Source organism: Protobothrops mucrosquamatus, unplaced genomic scaffold (assembly GCF_001527695.2).
Source record: "Protobothrops mucrosquamatus isolate PMUCROS unplaced genomic scaffold, P.Mucros_1.0 scaffold2817, whole genome shotgun sequence".
NCBI classification, from domain to species: Eukaryota; Metazoa; Chordata; class Lepidosauria; order Squamata; family Viperidae; genus Protobothrops; species Protobothrops mucrosquamatus.
This window is the reverse complement of record NW_015388850.1, coordinates 45,791-65,839: the sequence shown is the minus strand read 5'-3', so window position 1 is coordinate 65,839 and position 20,049 is coordinate 45,791. Positions and strand designations below refer to the sequence as shown.

The 20,049-nt window shown below is 45.6% G+C and overlaps 1 protein-coding gene across 1 annotated transcript in view; it reads left to right on the top strand.

Annotated features, from left to right (window-relative positions):
- Positions 1–8,124: 8,124 nt before the first annotated feature.
- Positions 8,125–20,049, top strand: part of RCC2 (regulator of chromosome condensation 2) — a 15,437-nt gene continuing 3,512 nt past the window's right edge. Inside the window, exons 1-10 of the mRNA XM_015825816.1 lie at positions 8,125–8,454; positions 9,309–9,402; positions 12,870–13,013; positions 13,125–13,256; positions 14,566–14,654; positions 14,986–15,100; positions 15,433–15,599; positions 16,556–16,736; positions 17,074–17,179; positions 17,405–17,477. Of these exons, the coding sequence (XP_015681302.1) occupies positions 8,125–8,454; positions 9,309–9,402; positions 12,870–13,013; positions 13,125–13,256; positions 14,566–14,654; positions 14,986–15,100; positions 15,433–15,599; positions 16,556–16,736; positions 17,074–17,179; positions 17,405–17,477 (1,431 nt within the window). The remainder of the gene's footprint in view (positions 8,455–9,308; positions 9,403–12,869; positions 13,014–13,124; positions 13,257–14,565; positions 14,655–14,985; positions 15,101–15,432; positions 15,600–16,555; positions 16,737–17,073; positions 17,180–17,404; positions 17,478–20,049) is intronic.

Sequence of the window (20,049 nt, the reverse complement as noted above, 5' to 3'; positions counted from 1 at the left end):
ACAGGAAGACAAAGGGCCAGGGCGCCCCCTTCTGGTGACTGGGAAGCGGTGCAGGAAGGTTCTCCCTAGAGAGAGAAAAAAATTGCACTTTTTAGTGACTGCAAAATTTGCCATGTATTTACCTTGAGATCTTCAAATGCAGGTATTGCATTATGAAATGAAAAACTACATGTCTCACTGGACTATCAAAAGAAGGGGAAGGACCATCCAGTGACTGTTTTGCAATCATTTCCACCCTTGGTAAATGTAATAAAAAGAAAAACTAAATCGAGAAAATTAAAAATTCAATTAAAACGCAAACACTGGAATTAGTAAATGATTGGTGGATTATGTCATCCTTTTCTTCTTTTTCCTTCCACCTTTCCCAGGATTAAAAACTACGGCAGAGAGCCGTGTCTTCAAACGTGGCAATTCTTAAGATGCATGGACTTCAACTCCCATAATTCCCAGCTTAGCCAGCTTTAAAAAATGGACTTCAACTCCCAGCTTAGCCAGCTTTAGAACATGGACTTCAACTCCCAGAGTTCCCAGCTTTAAAACATGGACTTCAATTCCCAGAGTTCCCAGCTTTAAAACATGGACTTCAACTCCCAGAATTCCCAGCTTAAAAACACGGACTTCAACTCCCAGAATTCCCAGCTTAAAAACACGGACTTCAACTCCCAGAATCCCTCACCAATGCTGAATTTGATGAGCAAAGAGCCTGCTAGCATATATTCCGTTCTGACCCACCTAAAGGGAATCCTCACATCACAACCAAAATTCAGCACAAAATTTCTGTTGCTAAGTGAGACATTGGTTAAGTGACTTTTGCCCAATTTTACGACCTTTCTCGCCACGGTTGTTAAGTGAATCACTGCAGTTAACTTAGCCACATGGTTGTTAAGTGAATCTGGACTTCGCTTGTCAGAAGGTCGTAAAAGGGGATCACGTGACCCCCCCCAGGGATGCTGCGACCGTCATAAAGACGAGTCAGTTGCCAAGGGTCTGAATTTGGATCACGTGACCCATGGGGGTGCTGCGACGGTTGTTAAGTGAGAAAAACGGTCGTAAGTCACTTTTTTCAGTGCCGTTCTTAACTTCAAGCGGTCACTAAATGAACTATTGTCGAGGACTGCCTGTATTCCCCCAGGGTTGTGTTCACGTTGTGCATCTAAGTATCTGACTCTACTTTGTAAATCTAAACCGCAAGGGCAGGCCGTCCTCGATTTATAACAATTCATTTAGTGGCCGTCCAAAGTTACAAAAGCACTGAAAAAAGGGAGTGATGACCATTTTTCACACTTACGTCCACTGCAATGTCCCCACAGTCACATGATCAAAATGTTGACACTTGGCAAATGACTCATATTTATGACGGTCGCAGCGTCTCTCGGGGTCCTGTGATCCCTTTTGCGACCGTCTGACTAGCAAAGTCAATGGGGGAAGCTTCACAACTTAACAACCGTGGTACTAACTTAACAGCCGCAATGATTCAGTTAATGACCGTGGCAAGAAAGGTCGTAAAATGAGGCAAAACTCACATTAACAAATGTTTCATGTTGTGGCCTTTAAGTCAAGGACGACCTGCCTTGTTAAGGTGACAAGTTGTGTTGGACTGACCAATTAAGACAGGGGTCCCCAACCTGGGCCACTTTAAGACTGGTGGACTTCAACTCCCAGAATTCCCCAGCCAGCCATGCTGGCTGGGGAATTCTGGGAGTTGAAGTCCACCGGTCTTAAAGTGGCCAAGATTGGGGACCGCTGAACTAAGGGACTAGTTGCGAGTTTAACATGTCCTTTCCCCAAAATACAAAACCTCTGCTTGGACCAGTGCAGAATTTTTAATGAATTTATTTAAATGTCCTATTTCTAAACCTTAGAACAGGGTGGAGAAACCTATAAAATCAAACCAGACCTGATCTAGCCATTATTTAAGACAAGTTTTCCCCGTGAAAAGCCGGATTCCACTTCGTGCCCGGAGCGAAAAGACTCCAGACACACCCAAGAGGCGTCTTAAGCAATTAAGACAAGTCCAGACAGCTTCGGCGTGACACAGAACGCATCATTATTTTTGAACCCAAGCGAAGGCACACACCCGAGGGGGTTTATGACTGAGCTTAAACGCTGATTTGCACATTTTGGCAACAAGCATCCTCTCCTCTTCCCAGCATCCCTCCTGCAACTGGTCTGAACTGGTTCTGCAAGGATACTCACTTAGCTCCTCTCTGTGGGCCCACAGAGACCCCGAACTCGGGACCAGGAAGAGGACGGACATTTGTCCAGCTGGTTTGGGGATGTGGCCAGCGGCGCAGCTCCTGTGATGGAAGAAGAAGGGTAGGATTGAAAGAGAAACTTCTCAACATGTCCTAATATATATATATATTTACCCAATTCTAACAGGGGAAGCTGGTGGTGGCGATGGGAAACCTGCGGTCCTTGGCCGGGATGAACACTGCAAAATCTCTTTTAAGTTTGCAAATTTTCTTTTCCTCTTTAAGTTTGCAAATTCTGCTGTCTCCCCGCTTCCCCCTTTGCTGTGCCCCCCCCCAAAAAAGAAATGTGCACTTTTTCTCTTAATGCTTGGACCTAAACATGCGTTCTGTGCGATCCAGAAGCTGGCTTCATTGCGCTCATGAAACAACACCCTGTTTTTCCTTTAATAATAATAATAATAATAATAATGATGATGATGATGATAATAATAATAATAATAATAATTATTATTATTATTATTATTATTATTATTATTATTCACCATTAGTCAATTGCAAAAGGCGGCCTTACTAGGAACTGCTTCCATCCTGCGACGGGATCTGTAATACCATCAAACATCCACATCTGCCTATCCCAGGTCCTGGGTAAGGACTCGATAGGTAGACAAAATGCCAAATTCAGTCTGAACATCTGGCTGACTGTGCGATAATCCATAATAATAATAATAATAATAATAATAATAATAATAATAATAATAATAATAATAATAATAATAATAAACCACTTGAACACCATTGGCATTGACAAATTCACTATTAGTCAATTGCAAAAGGCGGCCTTACTAGGAACTGCGACATCTGGCTGACTGTGCGATGATCAATAATAATAATAATAATAATAATAATAATAATAATAATAATAATAATAATAATAATAATAATAATAATGGCCAGGTTGCTGCTTGCAAGCAGCCAGCTTTGCGAATGAAAGCGATAAAGGCAAGAGACCACCCTTAACCCCATAACATTTTTGCAAAGAATAAACGAGCATTTATTTTCCTCCTACCGGGGTCATCCCGTCCTTCAGGGGGTGCTGTGCGGATGCGAGCGGGCCCTTTCAGACGAACTCCAATCCCCGAATCTCTCTCCTTTCCTGCCCGTACATGTGTTTCTGTTTTGTCCTGGCGGCGCCTATTTATATTTTAAGTCGTATCTGGTGGGTGGGCTCTAGCCAAAGCCGTTTTTTTTTTCCTTTTTCCCCCTCCCCACCCCTTCACAGGAAGTAGTGCAAAACATTAAAAGATTTTAAAGCTTTGGCTTGCCACCCCCTCCCCTCCCCTCCTGAAAAAAAGCATCTTTGGCGCTTGACTTTTTGCATTTGCAACCCAGGTTTGCAATTTGATCCACGCTGCAATTGGCAGGAAGGTGAAAGTTGGAGATTTTTGGGTTGGTTTTTTTTTTTTGCAAGATTGACGGGGGGGGGAGGGAGGCAGAGAGAGAGAGAGAGACTAAGGAGGGGGGTGATTTTTTTTTTAAAAAAAAAAGGGGAAGGAAGGCGGATCCACGTGGTTTAATAGGAGACAGACAGAGGTCCCATTGTTCAAAATCAATAAAAAAAAAAAGGCAGACAGAGGAAACGGGGGGTGAAGGGACGGTGCAAAGAGGGGGGGGGGTCTCCTAATTCTCAACTTGCATTGAGGATTGTAATTTTGCAAAGAAGCGTGTTTCTCCCCCACCCCACCCCCACTAGAGAGGGGTGATCAAATAAAGCAGCCCACCCCTCCAGAAGACGCCTGCAAAGTTTGTTTTGCTTTTTTCCCCCCCGGGGTTACTTTGATTTTTGCAAAAGCAAAGAAAAGATTTTAAGGCAGGTGCAAGGCGGATTTTTCCCCCCTCATTTTTTTCTTCTTCTTTAAGCCAGGAAGGCGTCTTCGGGGGGGGGGGAGAGAGAACAGACGGAGGAGGAAGAGGAGGCGGTTATATATTGGAGAGACTCGGGGCAAAAGGCCCAGCCCAAAAAAAGTCGAGAAGAAAAGAGGAGGTGGGTTTGCAAAAAGGGGGTTGGAAAAGAAAGAAAGAAAGAATGAAAAAGCAGACGGAGAGGAAGGAAAAGGGGCAGGGGCGTCTGGTTTGGACCGGGAGGGGGGGGAGGTCGGGAAGAATTGTTTGCATTGGCGGAAAAAGTCCCCACCGGGAAGAAAAAGAGGTGGGTGGTCGCAATGTTGTGTGCAAAAATTACCTGCAATTCCGCTTGTTTGCAAAAAAAAAAAAAAGGCCTCGTTTGGGGAGATTGAGGAACGACGACGGTGGGGAGGGAGAAACGGGCGAGGGAGGGGGCTTCTAAAATAACCCCCCCAAAATGCGAGTTGACTCTCACGGGGGGGACTGGGGTGGAAATCTTGCACGCGTGCCTTCCCTTGCAAAAATGGGGAAGGGGATTTTTTTTCTCTTTTTTTTTTTTGCTGGGAATCGCGGTTTGGGGGCCCGACGTGGTTGCATTCACACCAAGACGCGTGTCCAGACCGGGATGGCGACGCGATTCGGCTCCCCCTCGCCTTTGTTCGGCGGCTGGCTTTGGGGATTGGGGGGGGGAAAGAGGAGACTCCGGCACCCCAAATCCGCCTTTATTATTATTTTTTTTTAACTTAAAAACTCGGCAGGGTTCGGGCGAAAGTTTGCAATTCTGAATTTTTAACTTTTGCAAAATTTCCTGTCTTGTGCATGGAAGGGATGAGGGCGGTTTCAGCAGAAGCGGCGGGTCTCTCTTTTTTTGGGGGGGGAGAGAGAAAACTTAAGGGAAAATGGGAGGGGGCTTCAGGGCAAAAATGCAAGGGGGGAAGAGAAAGGAGGAGACCCCCCCTTAGAAAGCGAGGCTGCCTCCAAGTCCTCTCGATGTGGAAAGGGGGGGCTTAATGGGGGAGAGGAGAAGGGGTTTTGGGAGGGTCTGGGCTATGGGGGGTCTTCTTCCCCAATATTTGCAGCCTGCACCCCATTTCCAAGTGGGAAAGTGGCCCGCGAAGTTTTGCTGTGAGGAATGAACTTTGGGGGGGTCTTTTAAAATGGGGAGCTCACTTTAGGGTCCTGTTTCCCCCCCCAAAAAAATGGAAAGAAAATTCTCCCTGTTTTTAGTCTGGTTTGCAAATGGGGCTATGCTGAAGGAGATGAGCGGCCTCACCTGGTGGCCTCCTTTCCTTTAGGTGAGGGAGGGGCATTGTGGCTCTCCACCCCATCCAGCCCAAACCTGGCTTGCAGGAAAAATAGGGAGAGGCATCTTAGTTTGTATTATTAAGATTTCTCGCCCCAAAAGATTGTTTTACTTGGGGGGGAGGAATATATAAAGGAATATTTTTGCCATAAAAACAGATTTTTCCTAATTAAATTCCTCATTTTTATCCATGCTCCTGACCCCCCCCTTTTTTAAAAAAAAAAAATCTATGGGATTTCTTTCCAGGCCCCCAGTTGGGTTTCCAACCCTGAGGGGCTATTCCTGGGGCACCTTTAAAAACTAACCCTAATTTATTTAACAATTTATTTTTGTTTATCTTCCCTCTCCTAAAAGCTCTCCTCCCAACCCCCCCTGCTTTTTTGGGGGCGGGCTGTCCTTCCTTGGAGGACATGACAGTAACTCACCTAAATCATGTCTGAATTGGGTAACTTGAGTTATCTCGGTTGGGCAGAGCCAGGATTCTAACTGTGGCTAGTTCTACTTTGGTTTTAGTTACTTCAGCCAAGCCAGGTTTCTAATCCTGGCTACTTCCAGTTTGGTTTCCTTGGTGCAGGAAGGAAAGTGTGGCGGGTCAGGGGGTCTCCTCAGGACCCCCAATAAATGAGCATGCTGGGCTTGTGTGGCACACTCAGCCCCCCTCCCCACTAATCTTGGTTTCCATTCATTCCCTCCAGGGTTGCATCCTGGTTTGTTCAGGGGCTAAAGGTGTCCATCTTGGGTCTTCGGGCCTTATCTGGAGAAGGGGGCGAAGACAAGCCAAATCTGTCTTCCCCCCCCAACTTTGAGGTTTGGGGTGGGATTTGGGGGGGTCTTCCTGCGCCTCAAATTCATGGAGAAGGAGGAAGAGCGTGGGAACTTTTTTTAAAAAAAAACAACTCCTTTTCATCTCCTAGTCCTTTTTCTTTCCCTTTCTCAGCTTCCCCTTTTCTTTTTATTTATTTATACTTTTGGCTTATTTCTTCTCTCCACCCCTGTGAGGGAAGAACCATTTTTAAATACCTGTATATTCTTAGTTTTATGAGGACTCCAGGGAGCTCTTTTTTTTTCCTGTCAGCTCTCTATAAACTTCCTCATTTTGAAGGGGAAATGAGCCATTTATGAGGGGGGGGAAATGTCAAATATTGTTTTCTTCCCTTCAGTCTTTACAGCTGGGGGTCACTTCTGTCTTTAGGTTATCTTTTATTGCCTTTTGTTTTGGGATTGTCGCCCGCCAGGAGGGAAACAAAAAAAAATCCCCTCATTTGTCAGCTCAAATTCATTTTCTAGCAGTGGGGAAAGGAGGAACGTACCTGAGATGGGGCACTTCTTGTTTTTTACTTCTAATTTTCAGCTGCTGCTTTATTTAAAGGTAGTTTCATGTTAGGATTAATACAGTTAGGCCAGGGGTAGGCAACCTTGGCTCTTTTATGACTCGTGGACTTCAACTCCCAGAATTCCTGAGCCAGCCATGCTGAGGAGAAAGGGAGAGGTTTCCAAGCTGAGCCATGCTGGCTGAGGAATTCTGGGAGTTGAAGTCCACGAGTCATAAAAGAGCCAAGGTTGCCTACCCCTGGCCTAGTCTGTGCAGCCATTAGGTCTACAATAAGGCTCATTTAAAGCAGGGGTCTTCAAACTTGGCCCCCTTATGACTCGTGGACTTCAACTCCCAGAATTCCTGAGCCAGCCACGCTGAGGGGAAAGGGAGAGGTTTCCAAGCTGAGCCATGCTGGCTCAGGAATTCTGGGAGTTGAAGTCTACAAGTCATGAGGGAGCCATAGTTCCCCCATGCTGGCTCAGGAACTCTGGGAGTTGAAGTCCACGAGTCATAAAAGAGCCAAGGTTCCCCACCCCTGCGCCTAGATCAGGGGTACTCAAACTTGGCAACTTTAAGACGTGTGGACTTCAACTCCCAGAATTCCTCAGCCAGACAGGTGAGGGAATAGAAGGGGAACTAAGTTGGCAGGAACCTAGAATCGGGTGGGGAAACCTTGGCTCTTTTATGGCTTGTGGACTTCAACTCCCAGAATTCCTGAGCCAGCCATGCTAAGGGGAAAGCGAGAGGTTTCCAAGCTGAGCCATGCTGGCTCAGGAATTCTGGGAGTTGAAGTCCACGAGTCATAAAAGAGCCAAGGTTGCCTACCCCTGAGTTAGGCCATCTTTTTCAAACTTAAGTCACTTCAAGATGTGGGGACTTCAACTCCCAGAGTTCCTCAGCCAACATGGCTGACTGGGGACTCTTGGGAGTTGAACTCCACACCTGTTAAAAGTGGCCAAGCTTGAAAAACAAGAGGATTAGGTTAATATTGCTACTCTTCTGCTCCACTCCTTGGGAACAAATTCCGCTGAATTTAATGGGTTTTTGTGATTTTTAGGCACGTGCATCCAGGTATTTGCCACGAAACACAGGATTGTACCCTTAAGCAAATTCCTCTGGGCGGGATAATAAAATATCGCACAAACACACACACACACACACACCCTTCCACGTCCTTATAAAACGCTGTGCAAATGCTAGACCCACGGCTTTGCGGTAGACAACCGAGATCGTGGGAAGACATATTTATTGTCCTTTATTTTGCAACACTTTGGGTGAATCTTCTCTGCATCCAGACTCCGTTTTCTGCAAGGTGACTGTTTTTCTGCATTCTTTCCTTGTTTTAATATTAATTTTTCCTCTGTTTTCCTTTTTTGCAGAACAGAAGCAGGAGATAGGCAGTTACGAAGATGCCCCGGCGGAAGGCAGACGCAGCCAGTTCGGGGAACGGCACGGGGGTATCGCGCAAACGGGCGAGCACCGGCCGGGGGGCCCCGCTGACCGCCAAGAGGAAGAATCGGGGTGGTGGGGGCAGCAGCAGCAGTAGCAGCAACAACGGGGGCGGGGGCAGCAGCGGAGAGGAGCAGGATGGGCTGGTGTTGCCCCTGCTCTCAGCCCCCGGAGGAAGCAAAAAGACGCCCCGGTCTGGAGGCGGGCGAGAACAGCAAAGCCCCCCCGGTTTGCAATCGCCCCAGGCCGCCGTGGTGGTCAGCGAGCCCGAACACACCAAGGAGCGCATTGTAAGGGGATCAGTCTTACCTCTCTGGGAAATGGGTCTAAGGGTGTGAGTCTGTAAAGACGCAGCTGCTCTTAATGGGAATTAAGAGGCTGGACTGGAGGGGTCTTCCAGATGGCGAGGGTCACCCACCTCCTGCCACAATTGATGCCCTTCTACGCGGGGTGCATTCCCCCCCCCCATTTTTCTGCCTGCAGTTTCCTTTTCGGAGTGCTAAGAAAACTATTTCCATTCATTCATTAAAAAGACCTTGTTTGTCGCCATCCACAAAATAAATTATTATTTTTTCCATAGTGTAGAAACTGAAATGCAGGACAAGATTTTTTTTTTTTATTGGGTAATTTTATTTTATATTATTTTTTTGCAAGTATTGGCTTTGTTTTTTCAGTGCAGGGATGCTGCAGTCATTTCATTTTTACCCAAACTGGAAATGCATTCATTCAAAAGATATGGAAACCTCTTGCCTCTTTTGAATCGGATCCCCTCTGTTTTTTTCCATGGTTGAGAAGTTGTGTGAACACAGAAAATTTGCACCGGTGTCTTTCCCCCACCCTCCTCTAATTTCTATGTTTCCCTACCAGGGTTTTCCACGAATGAAACACTCATAAAATAGTAACTTGAGCTATCCATGTTTCCTAAATAAATGCAAGATTCTCTTTATTTTTGTCATAGGCTAAAATTGCATCTTTTCTGCCAGGGATACTTAAAACGCTCCGTTTTCTGCTAGGGACTTTGACTCATGTTTTAGGCATCCACTTTGATTCTTCTGATTCTCAGGACTTGAAACGGCTCACATTTAAAATCAGGACTTGACACAGCTCACATTTAAAATCAGATTTTTTCTTTCTTCCTTTTCAGAAACTGGAAGGCTCAAAGTGTAAAGGACAGCTTTTGATATTTGGGGCCACGAACTGGGACTTAATTGGCCGAAAAGAAGTCCCAAAGCAGCAAGGTAAGTAAGCTTGAATCATTTCTGGATTAAGCAAGCTGAGGGTGCGAACTACTTGCGTGGAAACACAATGGTTAGGAAAACGAACTAGTGAGAAATGAATGTGATGTGTTATTCTGAATATACAATAATAAGAATGATATGCGTTGACTAACTGATACTGTTTATGATTATCGTTTACTACATTTACTACAGTTATTTATCACTATATCAACTATTGTTAACTGAACATATGTACCCGGACATTAGTCTGTTTGCTTAAAATTAAAAACGTTATTGGGGGATAACCCCAATGTTGACCCCAACCCTGTCCTAATCCCAATCCTGATCCTAACCCCACCTTAATCCCGATCCTATTTTATCCCCAACTCTAAAACTCAATAAAATCCTTTGAAAAATAAAAGAAACACAATTGAGAAGGCAACTGTTCCAAGCCAGCTGTGGCTGAGACCGGTTGTTCTTATTTCCAAGAGAACATCTGGATTCAGACAAGGACGGCTGTTGTTTTTAGACTGGTTTTCTTTAATGGGTTCCATTAGACTTTTATTCCAGAAGTAGTAATATAAAGCACGGCTTTTGGGTAAGCTACAGTGACCTTGATGATGCTTTTTCCCTGGAGCACTGCCCTCTTAAATAAACACACCGCAAAAACGCGCAGGGAGTCACCGAGAAGCGAGGCTGCAAAAAATATTAAAATCATTTTAGCCAGCTGAAATGGGGTGGAGGGTTGGAAAAATTAAAAACGGCAGTTCTTCATTCAGGATTAACAGTTAGTTTTCTGCATCAGAGGAGTTGAAAGAAGATGTAGACTTGTGGGGTTTACACTTCGGGTTGATCTTGGTGGCTGGCTGGATCCGAGGGAGGTGGGAGGTTTAGAAATAGGAAATTTAAATAAGTTAAAAATTTCTGCACTGCTCCAAGCATTGTGTTTTGGGGAAAGGGCCTGTTAGACTTGCAACTAGTCGTTTAGTTGGTCAGTCCAAGCAAAATTTGTCACCCTAAAGTCCTCGACGTACGAGCACAATTGAGCCCAAAATGTATGTTGTTAAGTGAGACATGAGTTAAGTGAATTTTGCCCCACTTTTTGACTTCTTTTTCGCCTCATTTGTTAAGTGACTCACTGCAGTTGTTAAGATTATTAACGCGGTTGTTAAATGGATCCGCTCCCCCATTGATTTTGCTGGTCAGAAGGTCGCAAAAGGGGGTCCCGTGACCCCCCACAGGGACGCTGCAACTGTCATAATGTGAATCAGTTGCCGAGCGTCTCAGTTTTGATCACGTGACCATTGGGGGATGCTGCAACAGTCGTTAAGTGTGAAAAATGGTAATAAGTCACTTTTCTCAATTGTAGATTTGAACGGTCACTAAACAGATGGTTGTAAGTCAGGGACTACCTGTACTGTTCATTTAGCAACCATTTAGGATCTCTTTTATTTCTGTGCACGTTCTGATTTTGGAATAGAAGTAGAATAGAATAGAATAGAACAGAATAGAATAGAATAGAATACCAGAATAGAATAGAATACAGAATAGAATAGAATAGAATAGAATAGAATAGAATAGAATAGAATATGGAATGGAATGGAATACAGAATGGAATAGAATATGGAATGGAATAGAATAGAATATGGAATGGAATAGAGTAGAATAGAATAGAATAGAATAGAATATAGAATAGAATATGGAATGGAATGGAATAGAATGGAATTAGTATAGAAGAGAATACAGAATAAAGTACAATATGGAAGAGAAGAGAAGAGAATACAGAATAGAATAGAATACAGAATGGAATAGAATAGAGAATAGAATGGAATTAGAATAGAATATGGAGTGGAATAGAAATAGAATAGAATAGATAGGAATAAGAATAGAGTACAATAGAATAGGAGCAGAATAGAAATAGAACAGAATGGAAGTGAAGTGAAGTGAATTGATGGTTTTTTTCTGCAGTCCTAACTATCCGTTCAAATCTGTATCTGTCCTGTTTACTTGCTTTGCCAAACCAGACATTTTATAGAGGTACAAACACAGTTACGGGGTCCTTTATGGGGGCGTTCAGCGGCTCAAGACTCAGCGTGTAAAAAAAAAATCTCTTTTGGGGGTTCGCATTCGAAGGCTCTGAGAATGTCTCCAACAGTCACTGCTCACGTCCCACAGCCGCTCTTATCTCAGGGCTGACGTCGCCGTCTCCAAGCGAGACTAAGCCCCTTTTGTTTTGCTGTCTGGCTTAAAGACATCTGAGCTCGGCCTGTAATCTTCAGCAAGAGAGCCCAGCCAAGGGGGCAGAGTCTGGCTGGCGCAAAGAGGCACAATAGATGGGCATGCAGAATGCATGAACCAACGTCCGGGCTTCCAGCATCTATTTTTATCCTGCTGAGAATCCAGGAAAGTTCATTTTGGGGACTTTCCTGGGAAAAACACAAACTCTGGAGTCCGTGATGAGGATGGTGGCAGTTTTAGTCCAAAGCAGGCAGGCTTTTTTTTTCTGCTTTACAAATTTTGCACATTCACTGATTATTGGTTTGTTTCTAATTTCTCCCTGCTGTCCTGTAAAAAACAACGAAAGAGAATCTAACTGGCTGTGACATTTTAAGTCTTCTTGAAAATATTTTAAATATGAAAAAGAACATAAGACTGAAATAGGAACAGCCACTCAGAAAGAAAACACTTTGAACAACAAGGGAGATGTCCCAACAGCCCAACATTAAAAGCACCTTTTTTAAAATAAAAAACATGCAGGCTACAAAGTGGGGTTCACACTCCTGATTACTTATTTTATTTTACTTCATTTTTATTTTCCTTTATTCTCCTTATTTTCTGCCTTTGCAGCAATTCTCTAGGACCACACGACCCATTTAGCCATACAAGAAACAAATTGTGGTTAAAACGTTTCAACTTAACAAGTTGCATGAAAGTATCCCAGGTTATTTAAAAAGCCGAACAAAGGGGAATTTTAAAAAAATGTCCCTGTTTTATTGCATTCCTATATTGGGACGGGAGCTGGTGGGATTTATTTTGCTTTTCTGATCATTTTAGTTCAGGCTGTCTGTGTGGTTGTATGTTTTAATCATTTTTATACTTTATTTTGATTGTATACAATGCCCAGAGTCCATTAGGATTGGGTGGCTATACCAGGGGTAGGCAACCTTGGCTCTTTTATGACTGGTGGACTTCAACTCCCAGAATTCCTGAGCCAGCATGGCTCAGCTTGGAAACCTCTCCCTTTCCCCTCAGCATGGCTGGCTCAGGAATTCTGGGAGTTGAAGTCCACCAGTCATGAAGGGGGTCATAGTTCCCCCATGCTGGCTCAGGAATTCTGGGAGTTGAAGTCCACGAGTCATGAAGGGGGTCATAGTTCCCCCATGCTGGCTCAGGAATTCTGGGAGTTGAAGTCCACGAGTCATAAAAGAGCCAAGGTTGCCTACCCCTGGGCTATACCAAATTTGAATTAACAACAACAATCCTTGCAGCTGCGTATCGCAACCTTGGCCAAAACCTGTGGGGGCCGCACAGGTACGGATGTCTCTCGGGAATCCAAATCCGGACGGCAATTTCGGGTCCGTGTGCTGCTCACAGCCTCTTCATCACCGTGGAAGGGAAGCTGTGGAGCTGGGGTGAGTCTCCATTGCTTCATTTTTGTATGTCTTAGCCGGAATTGAGTTTAGCAAGATCTCCTTGGAAAAATGCACAGAGCACACACTGACATTGTGCTTCTCTTTCCCCAGGACGCAACGACAAAGGGCAGCTGGGCCACGGAGATACCAAGCGGGTCGATGCCCCCAAGCCTATAGAAGTGCTCAGCAGTGAGACAGTTGTGTCAGCCGCTTGTGGGCGCAACCACACACTGGCCCTGACGGGTATGGGAGCCTTGGGGTGTATCACTGTGCCTTCCCTTTTTCTCTCTCATAGAGTTTTACAAAGACATTGTTGATTAACCATCTCTCCCGTGGAGGTGGTTAGCAGTATCAAGTCTCTGGGTGTGCAGTTAACAAGTAGGCTGGCTTGGTCGCTCCACAGCGAGACACTGGTGAAGCGGGCAGAGCAGTGCCTGCATTTTGTGCATCACATGAGAAAAGCACATCTTCCTTCCCCTGTCCTCACCACTTTCTACAGAGGGACGATCAAGAGCATCTTGTCATACAGCATCACAGTCTGGTTTGGAAGCATCCCTGCTTCAGACAGGAAAGCGGAGCAGAGAGTGGTGAGGACAGTAGAAAAGATTATTAGCAATTCATTCCCTTCTATCCAGGATGTAGCATATAAGCACTGCTTGAACAAGGTCTGCAGGATTGTCTGGGACACTACACGTCCTCTTCACGACCTGTTTTGCTTGCTACCTTCTGGGAGGGGGCTTCGTGGTACCCGGAGCAGAACATCCAGATTCAGTCGCAGTTTTTTTCCATGTAGCATCAACCTTGTGAATGCTCAAGCTTCCTCTTTCCGCTATGTATTCTAAATAGACAGTGATTAATATTAGAATAGAATAGAATAACAAGAGTTGGAAGGGACCTTGGAGGTCATCAAGTCAAACCCCCTCCTCAGGCATGAAACCCTATACCATTTCAGACAAATGGATGTCCAATTTCTTCTTAAAAACGTCTAGTGCTGGAGCATTCACAACTTCTGGAGGCAGGTTATTCCACTGGCTAATTGTTTTAAGTGTCAGGAAATTTCTTCTTAGTTCTAGGTTGCTATTTGTGCCTGTGTGTGTGTATAGCATGTGTATATGTTATGTATATATATATAGGTAGATATATACTTCCTTTTGAGAGCAGGCAACAGAATTTCATTTATAATGTGGGCCAGTCTTCTTAAGTGTTTTTCAACCTTGCTCATTTTAAAACGTGTGGACTTCAATTCCCAGAATTCCCTAGCCAGTTATGAATTCTGGGGGTTGAAGTCCAGATTTTTTTGTTTTGTTTTTTGCTGGAAATCAGCATTTACTTCCAGTTGCCAGCAAAAATAGCCGCATGGCAAACAATGGGTTTAACAGCTGCCACAAATCGGGCAGGGTTATGTGGCGACCTGCTTAGTGACATTCATGACTTATGACCAAATTGTGGTCGTAAATTGAGGACCATCTATATTAAGCTGCTTTCGAAGTTTTGTGTTGAGGCAAGTTTTGACCGAGTGGGATAAAAAGGGATTTTAATCTTTTCTTTCTAGAGAATGGAGCTGTCTTTGCTTTTGGAGAGAACAAGATGGGGCAACTAGGATTGGGGAACCAGACAGATGCCATTCCCAGTCCTACCCAGGTACAATATTTCAGGTTTAAAAATGCAACATTGGCTAAAATGTTCCTAGTTCAACTTTTTTTCTCCTGTTTCTCGCTGCCTGAATTACCAGTTCAGGTTGTGGAAAAAAAATATCACGTGTCCCTCCAATGGAAAACAATGTCCCGGCTGCTCTTCCAAAAACGTTTTTAAGATCCAATTTGCAAAGGAGACGTGCATTAAAAAAAGCAGAATTTGCACAGGCTTGTGCTAATAGCAGACTGAAGTCTCCCTGAAGTTGTGGGCTTCGGAGGAACAAGAGAAATGTGTTTTTCAGTGTTACCTTAAACCTTTTTGTGTTGTTGTTTTTTAGATCATGTACAACGGCCAGCCAATTACCAAGGTGGCGTGCGGGGCTGAGTTCAGCATGATTATGGATTGCAAAGGGAATCTCTACTCGTTCGGTTGCCCTGAGTACGGACAGCTAGGTATGAGTCTCTACAGCAGGGGTCCCCAACCTGTGGTCCATGGCCTACTGGCCACTGGGCCGCAGGACAGCCTGGCCAGTGCGTGCACGTGTGTACGGGCACTCACCCCCACTCGCAGTAGCACCGCTGCTACGCAAACGGGGTGCTGCGCGGCAAAGATGGCACGGCGCTAGCACCCTTGCATCAAAAACGGGGCGGTGCTAGCGAGTGTCACTCCCTGTTTGTGTTGCGCATGCTCGCAGGCCCCGTTTGTGTGCACGCGTGTAAAACGCTTCCCCCTCCCTTTCGCTCCGGTGCGTCCCCTTTGACTGGAATTTTCTGCCCCACAACAGGGCACAACTCCGACGGGAAATTCATCGCCCGAGCCCAGAGGATAGAATACGACTGTGAGTTAGTTCCTCGCCGTGTGGCCATCTTCATCGAGAAGACCAAAGATGGCCAGATCCTGCCAGTCCCGAACATCGTCGTGAGGGATGTGGCGTGTGGTGCGAATCACACGGTAAGTGGTTTAGTTCTCTCCGTGGTTTGTGTTCAGCGACAAACTTCGGCTTCGGAAAACCAGGGGAGCCACAGACGGTTGAAGGTGGGCCGGTGTGCGAACTTTTATTCTTGCTGTTAAGAAAAATGTCATAGCAGGTTGGAGTGGATGAGGGAGAAAACTTCAAAATGCTTCTTTGGTGTTTTCAATGCCAAGGGGAGAAAAGAACCTCGTTAAATGTTGCCAGTTAATAGGATCTGTCTGGAATCGCATTCTTGCCTCCAAATAGGCCCTTCAAAATGAAGAATAGAGGCTAGAAGCAAGCTGGTTTTGACGCCAAAACCTTTTTTTATATATGCCAAAGTTGGGAAAATCCATCAGTCTGGAACCTTTTCAGAGCTGAAGAATATTTCATCTCCTCCTCCACTCCTCCTATTCTCTTCTCCCTCCTTCTTCCTTCTCCTCCTTTCTTCGCCCTTCTTCTCTCTTCTTCCATCTCCTTGTCCTCCTTTTCTTTTCCTTCTCCTCTTCTCCTCCAATCATCTCCTCTCTTCTCCCTCCTTCCTTCTCCCTTCTTTTTCTCCTTCTCCTCCTCCTCCCTTCTTCCATCTCCTCTTCTCTTTCTCCTTCTCCGTCTCCTCCTCTTCTCCAATCATCTCCTCCCTTCTTCCTCCAATCATCTCCTCCTCTCCCTCCTTCCTTCTCCTCCCTTCTTTCTTCTCCTCCTCTCTTCTTCCTTCTCCCTGTCGTCGTCCTCTCTTCCTCCTCCTCCAATCATCTCTTTTCTCCCTCCTTCTTCCTTCTCCCTTCTTTTTCTCCTCCTCCTCCTCCCTTCTTCCGTCTCCTTTTCTTTTTCTCCTTCTCCGTCTCCTCCTCCTCCTCCTCCTCCAATCATCTCCTCCCTTCTTCCTTCTCCTCTTTCTCCTCCTCCTCTTCCATCTAGATTTTAATTCACGACCTCTCCTGCCTTTCTTCAGCTCATCCTGGACTCACAGAAGCGTGTCTTCTCCTGGGGATTTGGCGGTTACGGCCGATTAGGACACGCGGAACAGAGGGACGAGATGGTGCCCCGGTTAGTGAAGCTTTTCGACTTCCCCGGCCGGGGCGCGGCGCAGATCTACGCAGGCTACACCTGCTCTTTTGCAGTCAGCGAAACAGGTACGCTCGGCCTTGGAATCGGTCAACGAAGGAACGCTTTTGAATTTTATTTTAAAAAAAACAAACATTTTTGCAAGCAACAGCTTTCAGTATATATCACAAGGGAAGTGTGCGTGTTACTCTCTTGTGAAAACTGCCTGTTTTAATATTACGGCTTCTAGTTAACGCTGTTCCGTTCCCCTTTCCTGCTAAAAGAGAAAATCAGAATGTCGACACGTCTTCAGATTTGCCCAACGTCTATCTGCTAATAGCCTCACAGAAAGTGGGTGTTCTTGTGAACAATGCACAAAAGCAATTTTTTTTAAAAAAATATTCCCCCCCTTTGTGCCTGCTGCAGGAGGCCTGTTTTTCTGGGGAGCGACGAACACTTCCCGGGAATCAACCATGTACCCCAAAACCGTGCAGGATCTGTGCGGTTGGAAAATCCGTAGCTTGTCTTGTGGGTAAGGAGATCCATCCTTCTCTCATTTCTTTGCAACCTTCATCTCCTTGCCTTCGTTTATTCTCCTTGGTCCTGGAGGAAGAGCCGGTATTCTGCAGGAGAATTCCCGTAATCCAGCTGTTTAGATATGCTGGCTGGGGTTTCTGCGTGCTTTTGTTTGAAACCTCTCCATTTGTATCCCACTCCCAGCAGTTCTTCTGCAGTAACGTTCTGTCTTGTTTTTCAGGAAGAGCAGCATCATAGTGGCAGCTGATGAGAGCACAATCAGTTGGGGTCCTTCTCCGACCTTTGGAGAGCTGGTAAGGGGCTGGTTGCGACCGATTTAATTAATGTCTACGGACATTCTCCGTCATCCAGGTCACGGTTGTCCCAAAGGTGCTTTTTCAAGAGGCAACTGGACTTCGTTGTTTTTCTTTGAAGAGGTTTCGCTTGTCATCCAAGAAGCTTCTTCAGCTCCGACTGGATGGTGGGGAGTGGAAGGATTTATACTCCTTGCAGACAGCTGGTCATTTGCATTCTTTTGGAGGGTCATTGAGGCCACCTGGAGGTTTACCTGTGTCCTCCGGGTCACCGTGGCTGCAGGATATTTTCCGCCCTGGGTCCCTTCATCACTTCACGGTTAAAGACTGTGAGTTCTAGTCTCACTTCAGGCCTTCAGCTAGCTGGGTGACCTTGGGCCAGTCACTTTCTCTCAGCCCTAGGAAGTAGGCAATGGCAAGCCCCTTCTAAAAATGTTGAAGACGGGTGCAGGCTGTTGGGGATGAGTCTGTGTTGTCTGCATCTCCAACTGAAGCACAACATGGTTCCTGGAGTCTGCCACATTTTCTGGAAATCCGTTCACGCTCCTGCACCATTCGAAGGGTATCGATCCCAAAGTGCATGGCTCAATGTCTATGGAGATTCTCTGTCATCCAGGGTCTTGTTTGTCCCAAAGGGGCTTTTTTTCAGGAGGCAACTAGACTTTCTTGTTTTTAATTTGAAGATGTTTCTCTTCTCATCCAAGAAGCTTCTTCAGCTCTGACCGGATGGTGGGGAATGGCAGGATTTATGCTCCTTGCAGACAGCTGGTCATTTGCCTTCTTTTAGGGGGTCGTTGAGGCCACCTGGAGGTTTATCTGCCCTCTTTGACCCCTCTTTCAAACCAGTGATCCTCTCTGTCCAAAATGTGGACTTTGCTGTCTTTGAAAGAGTGGCCTTCGTCTTTTTAAATGCAGATGGACTGCTGAATCTTGTCCTGATCGGTTTGTTCTCCAATATTGTGCCATATGCCAAAGTCCACAATTTGGACAGAGAGGACCGCTGGGTTGAAAGAGGGGGTCAAAGAGGCCAACTATGTCAAAATACCCTCTATCTCCAGTCTACAACACAGTCCTTTCAGCAGTTCCAAGAAGGCTCCACACCCATTAGCTCTACTCAGCTGACCCCGAGGATACAGATAAACCTCCAAATGGCCTCAAGGACTCTCTAAAAGAAGACAAATGACCAACTGTCTGCAAGGAGTATAAATCCTGCCATTCCCCATCATCCAGTCAGAGCTGATGAAGCTGCTTGGATGAGAAGCGAAACGTCTTCAAAGGAAAAACAAGAAAGTCCAATTGCCTCTTGGAAAAAGCACCTTTGGGGTTTGTTTAATGGATTTATCTGCCACCCATCTCATAGCAAACGACCCTGAGGCCACCGCTTAGCGATTTGGCTGGAGAGATGGGCCTGACTTGGAACCCAACAAAACCGCTTCTTTTCTCCGTGAAGTTACCAGTTTCCCCACTTGGAAAATGGGGAGACCAGATAGGAAATTCCATGGAGCTGAGAGTCTCTTTTAACACGGAGAGGGGGGGGAGCGGCTTTTGCTTTCTGCAAAGGCGGGTTCCAAATTACAGGTAGCCCTGTAATTGGCCACAATTGAGCCAATTACATTTATGTGGCTAAGCGAGGCTTTTGTAAAAATGAGCCTTGCCCCGTTTTACAACTTGTCTTGTCATATTTAGTAAGTGAATCGCTGCAGTTATTAAATTAGTAACTTGGCTGGTTTCCCCATTCACTTGGCTTGTTGGAAGGGTGCAAAAGGGGATCACGCGACCCCGGGGGACACTGCCACCGTCATAAATACGAATCAGTGGCCAAGCGTCTGCTGCAATGGTCATAAAAGTCTGAACAATGATCCTAAGTCACTTTTTTCAGTGGCGTAACTTCAAATAGTCACTAAGCGAACTGTTATAAGTTGAGGACTTGTATTCTGCTTTCACTGGGAGGATATCCGGTATGGCTGCTAATACTTCCATTCCTTCTGTATGCCAGTCCTGTACCCTGGGCCAAGATGTAGCCATGGGCATTTATTTCTAGCTCCCTGTTAACCTCCTGTGTGGCCGGTTGGGGGGGTCTTTAAGCCCTTTAAATCCCTGGATGCTTTGTGTGTGGGGAGGGGGTCTTCTCAGAACCAGCCTTTGGCGTAAGGAAGCGCTTTGACACAGAAAATATATATAGCTAACAATATTTGTAGCTAACAAAGTGAGAAAGAACCTGTGGCCTAGGGGCAACACTTCTGCTTAACATGCAGACAGCCCAGGTTCGAATCTCAGCAAGGGTATGTCTGGCTGATGAAAACCTAATAAGGTCTGAAATAGCTATCCCAGTACTCCCTTAATTCTTTGTTAGCAATCCAAATTTCGAAAAACACATATGATGTCGCAGTTAAGCGACTGCTGCCTGTGGATGGCTCTGGATTGAGCTGATACAGGCAAAAGACTTCTCTCTCCCATATTTGGGCTGACAGGGTGTTCAAAAAAAAAGCGCTTCATGGCATAGGACCCGGTTATCTCCGAGACCGCCTTCTGCCGCAGATCCCCTCCCTCAGACCGGTACGCTCCCACAGAG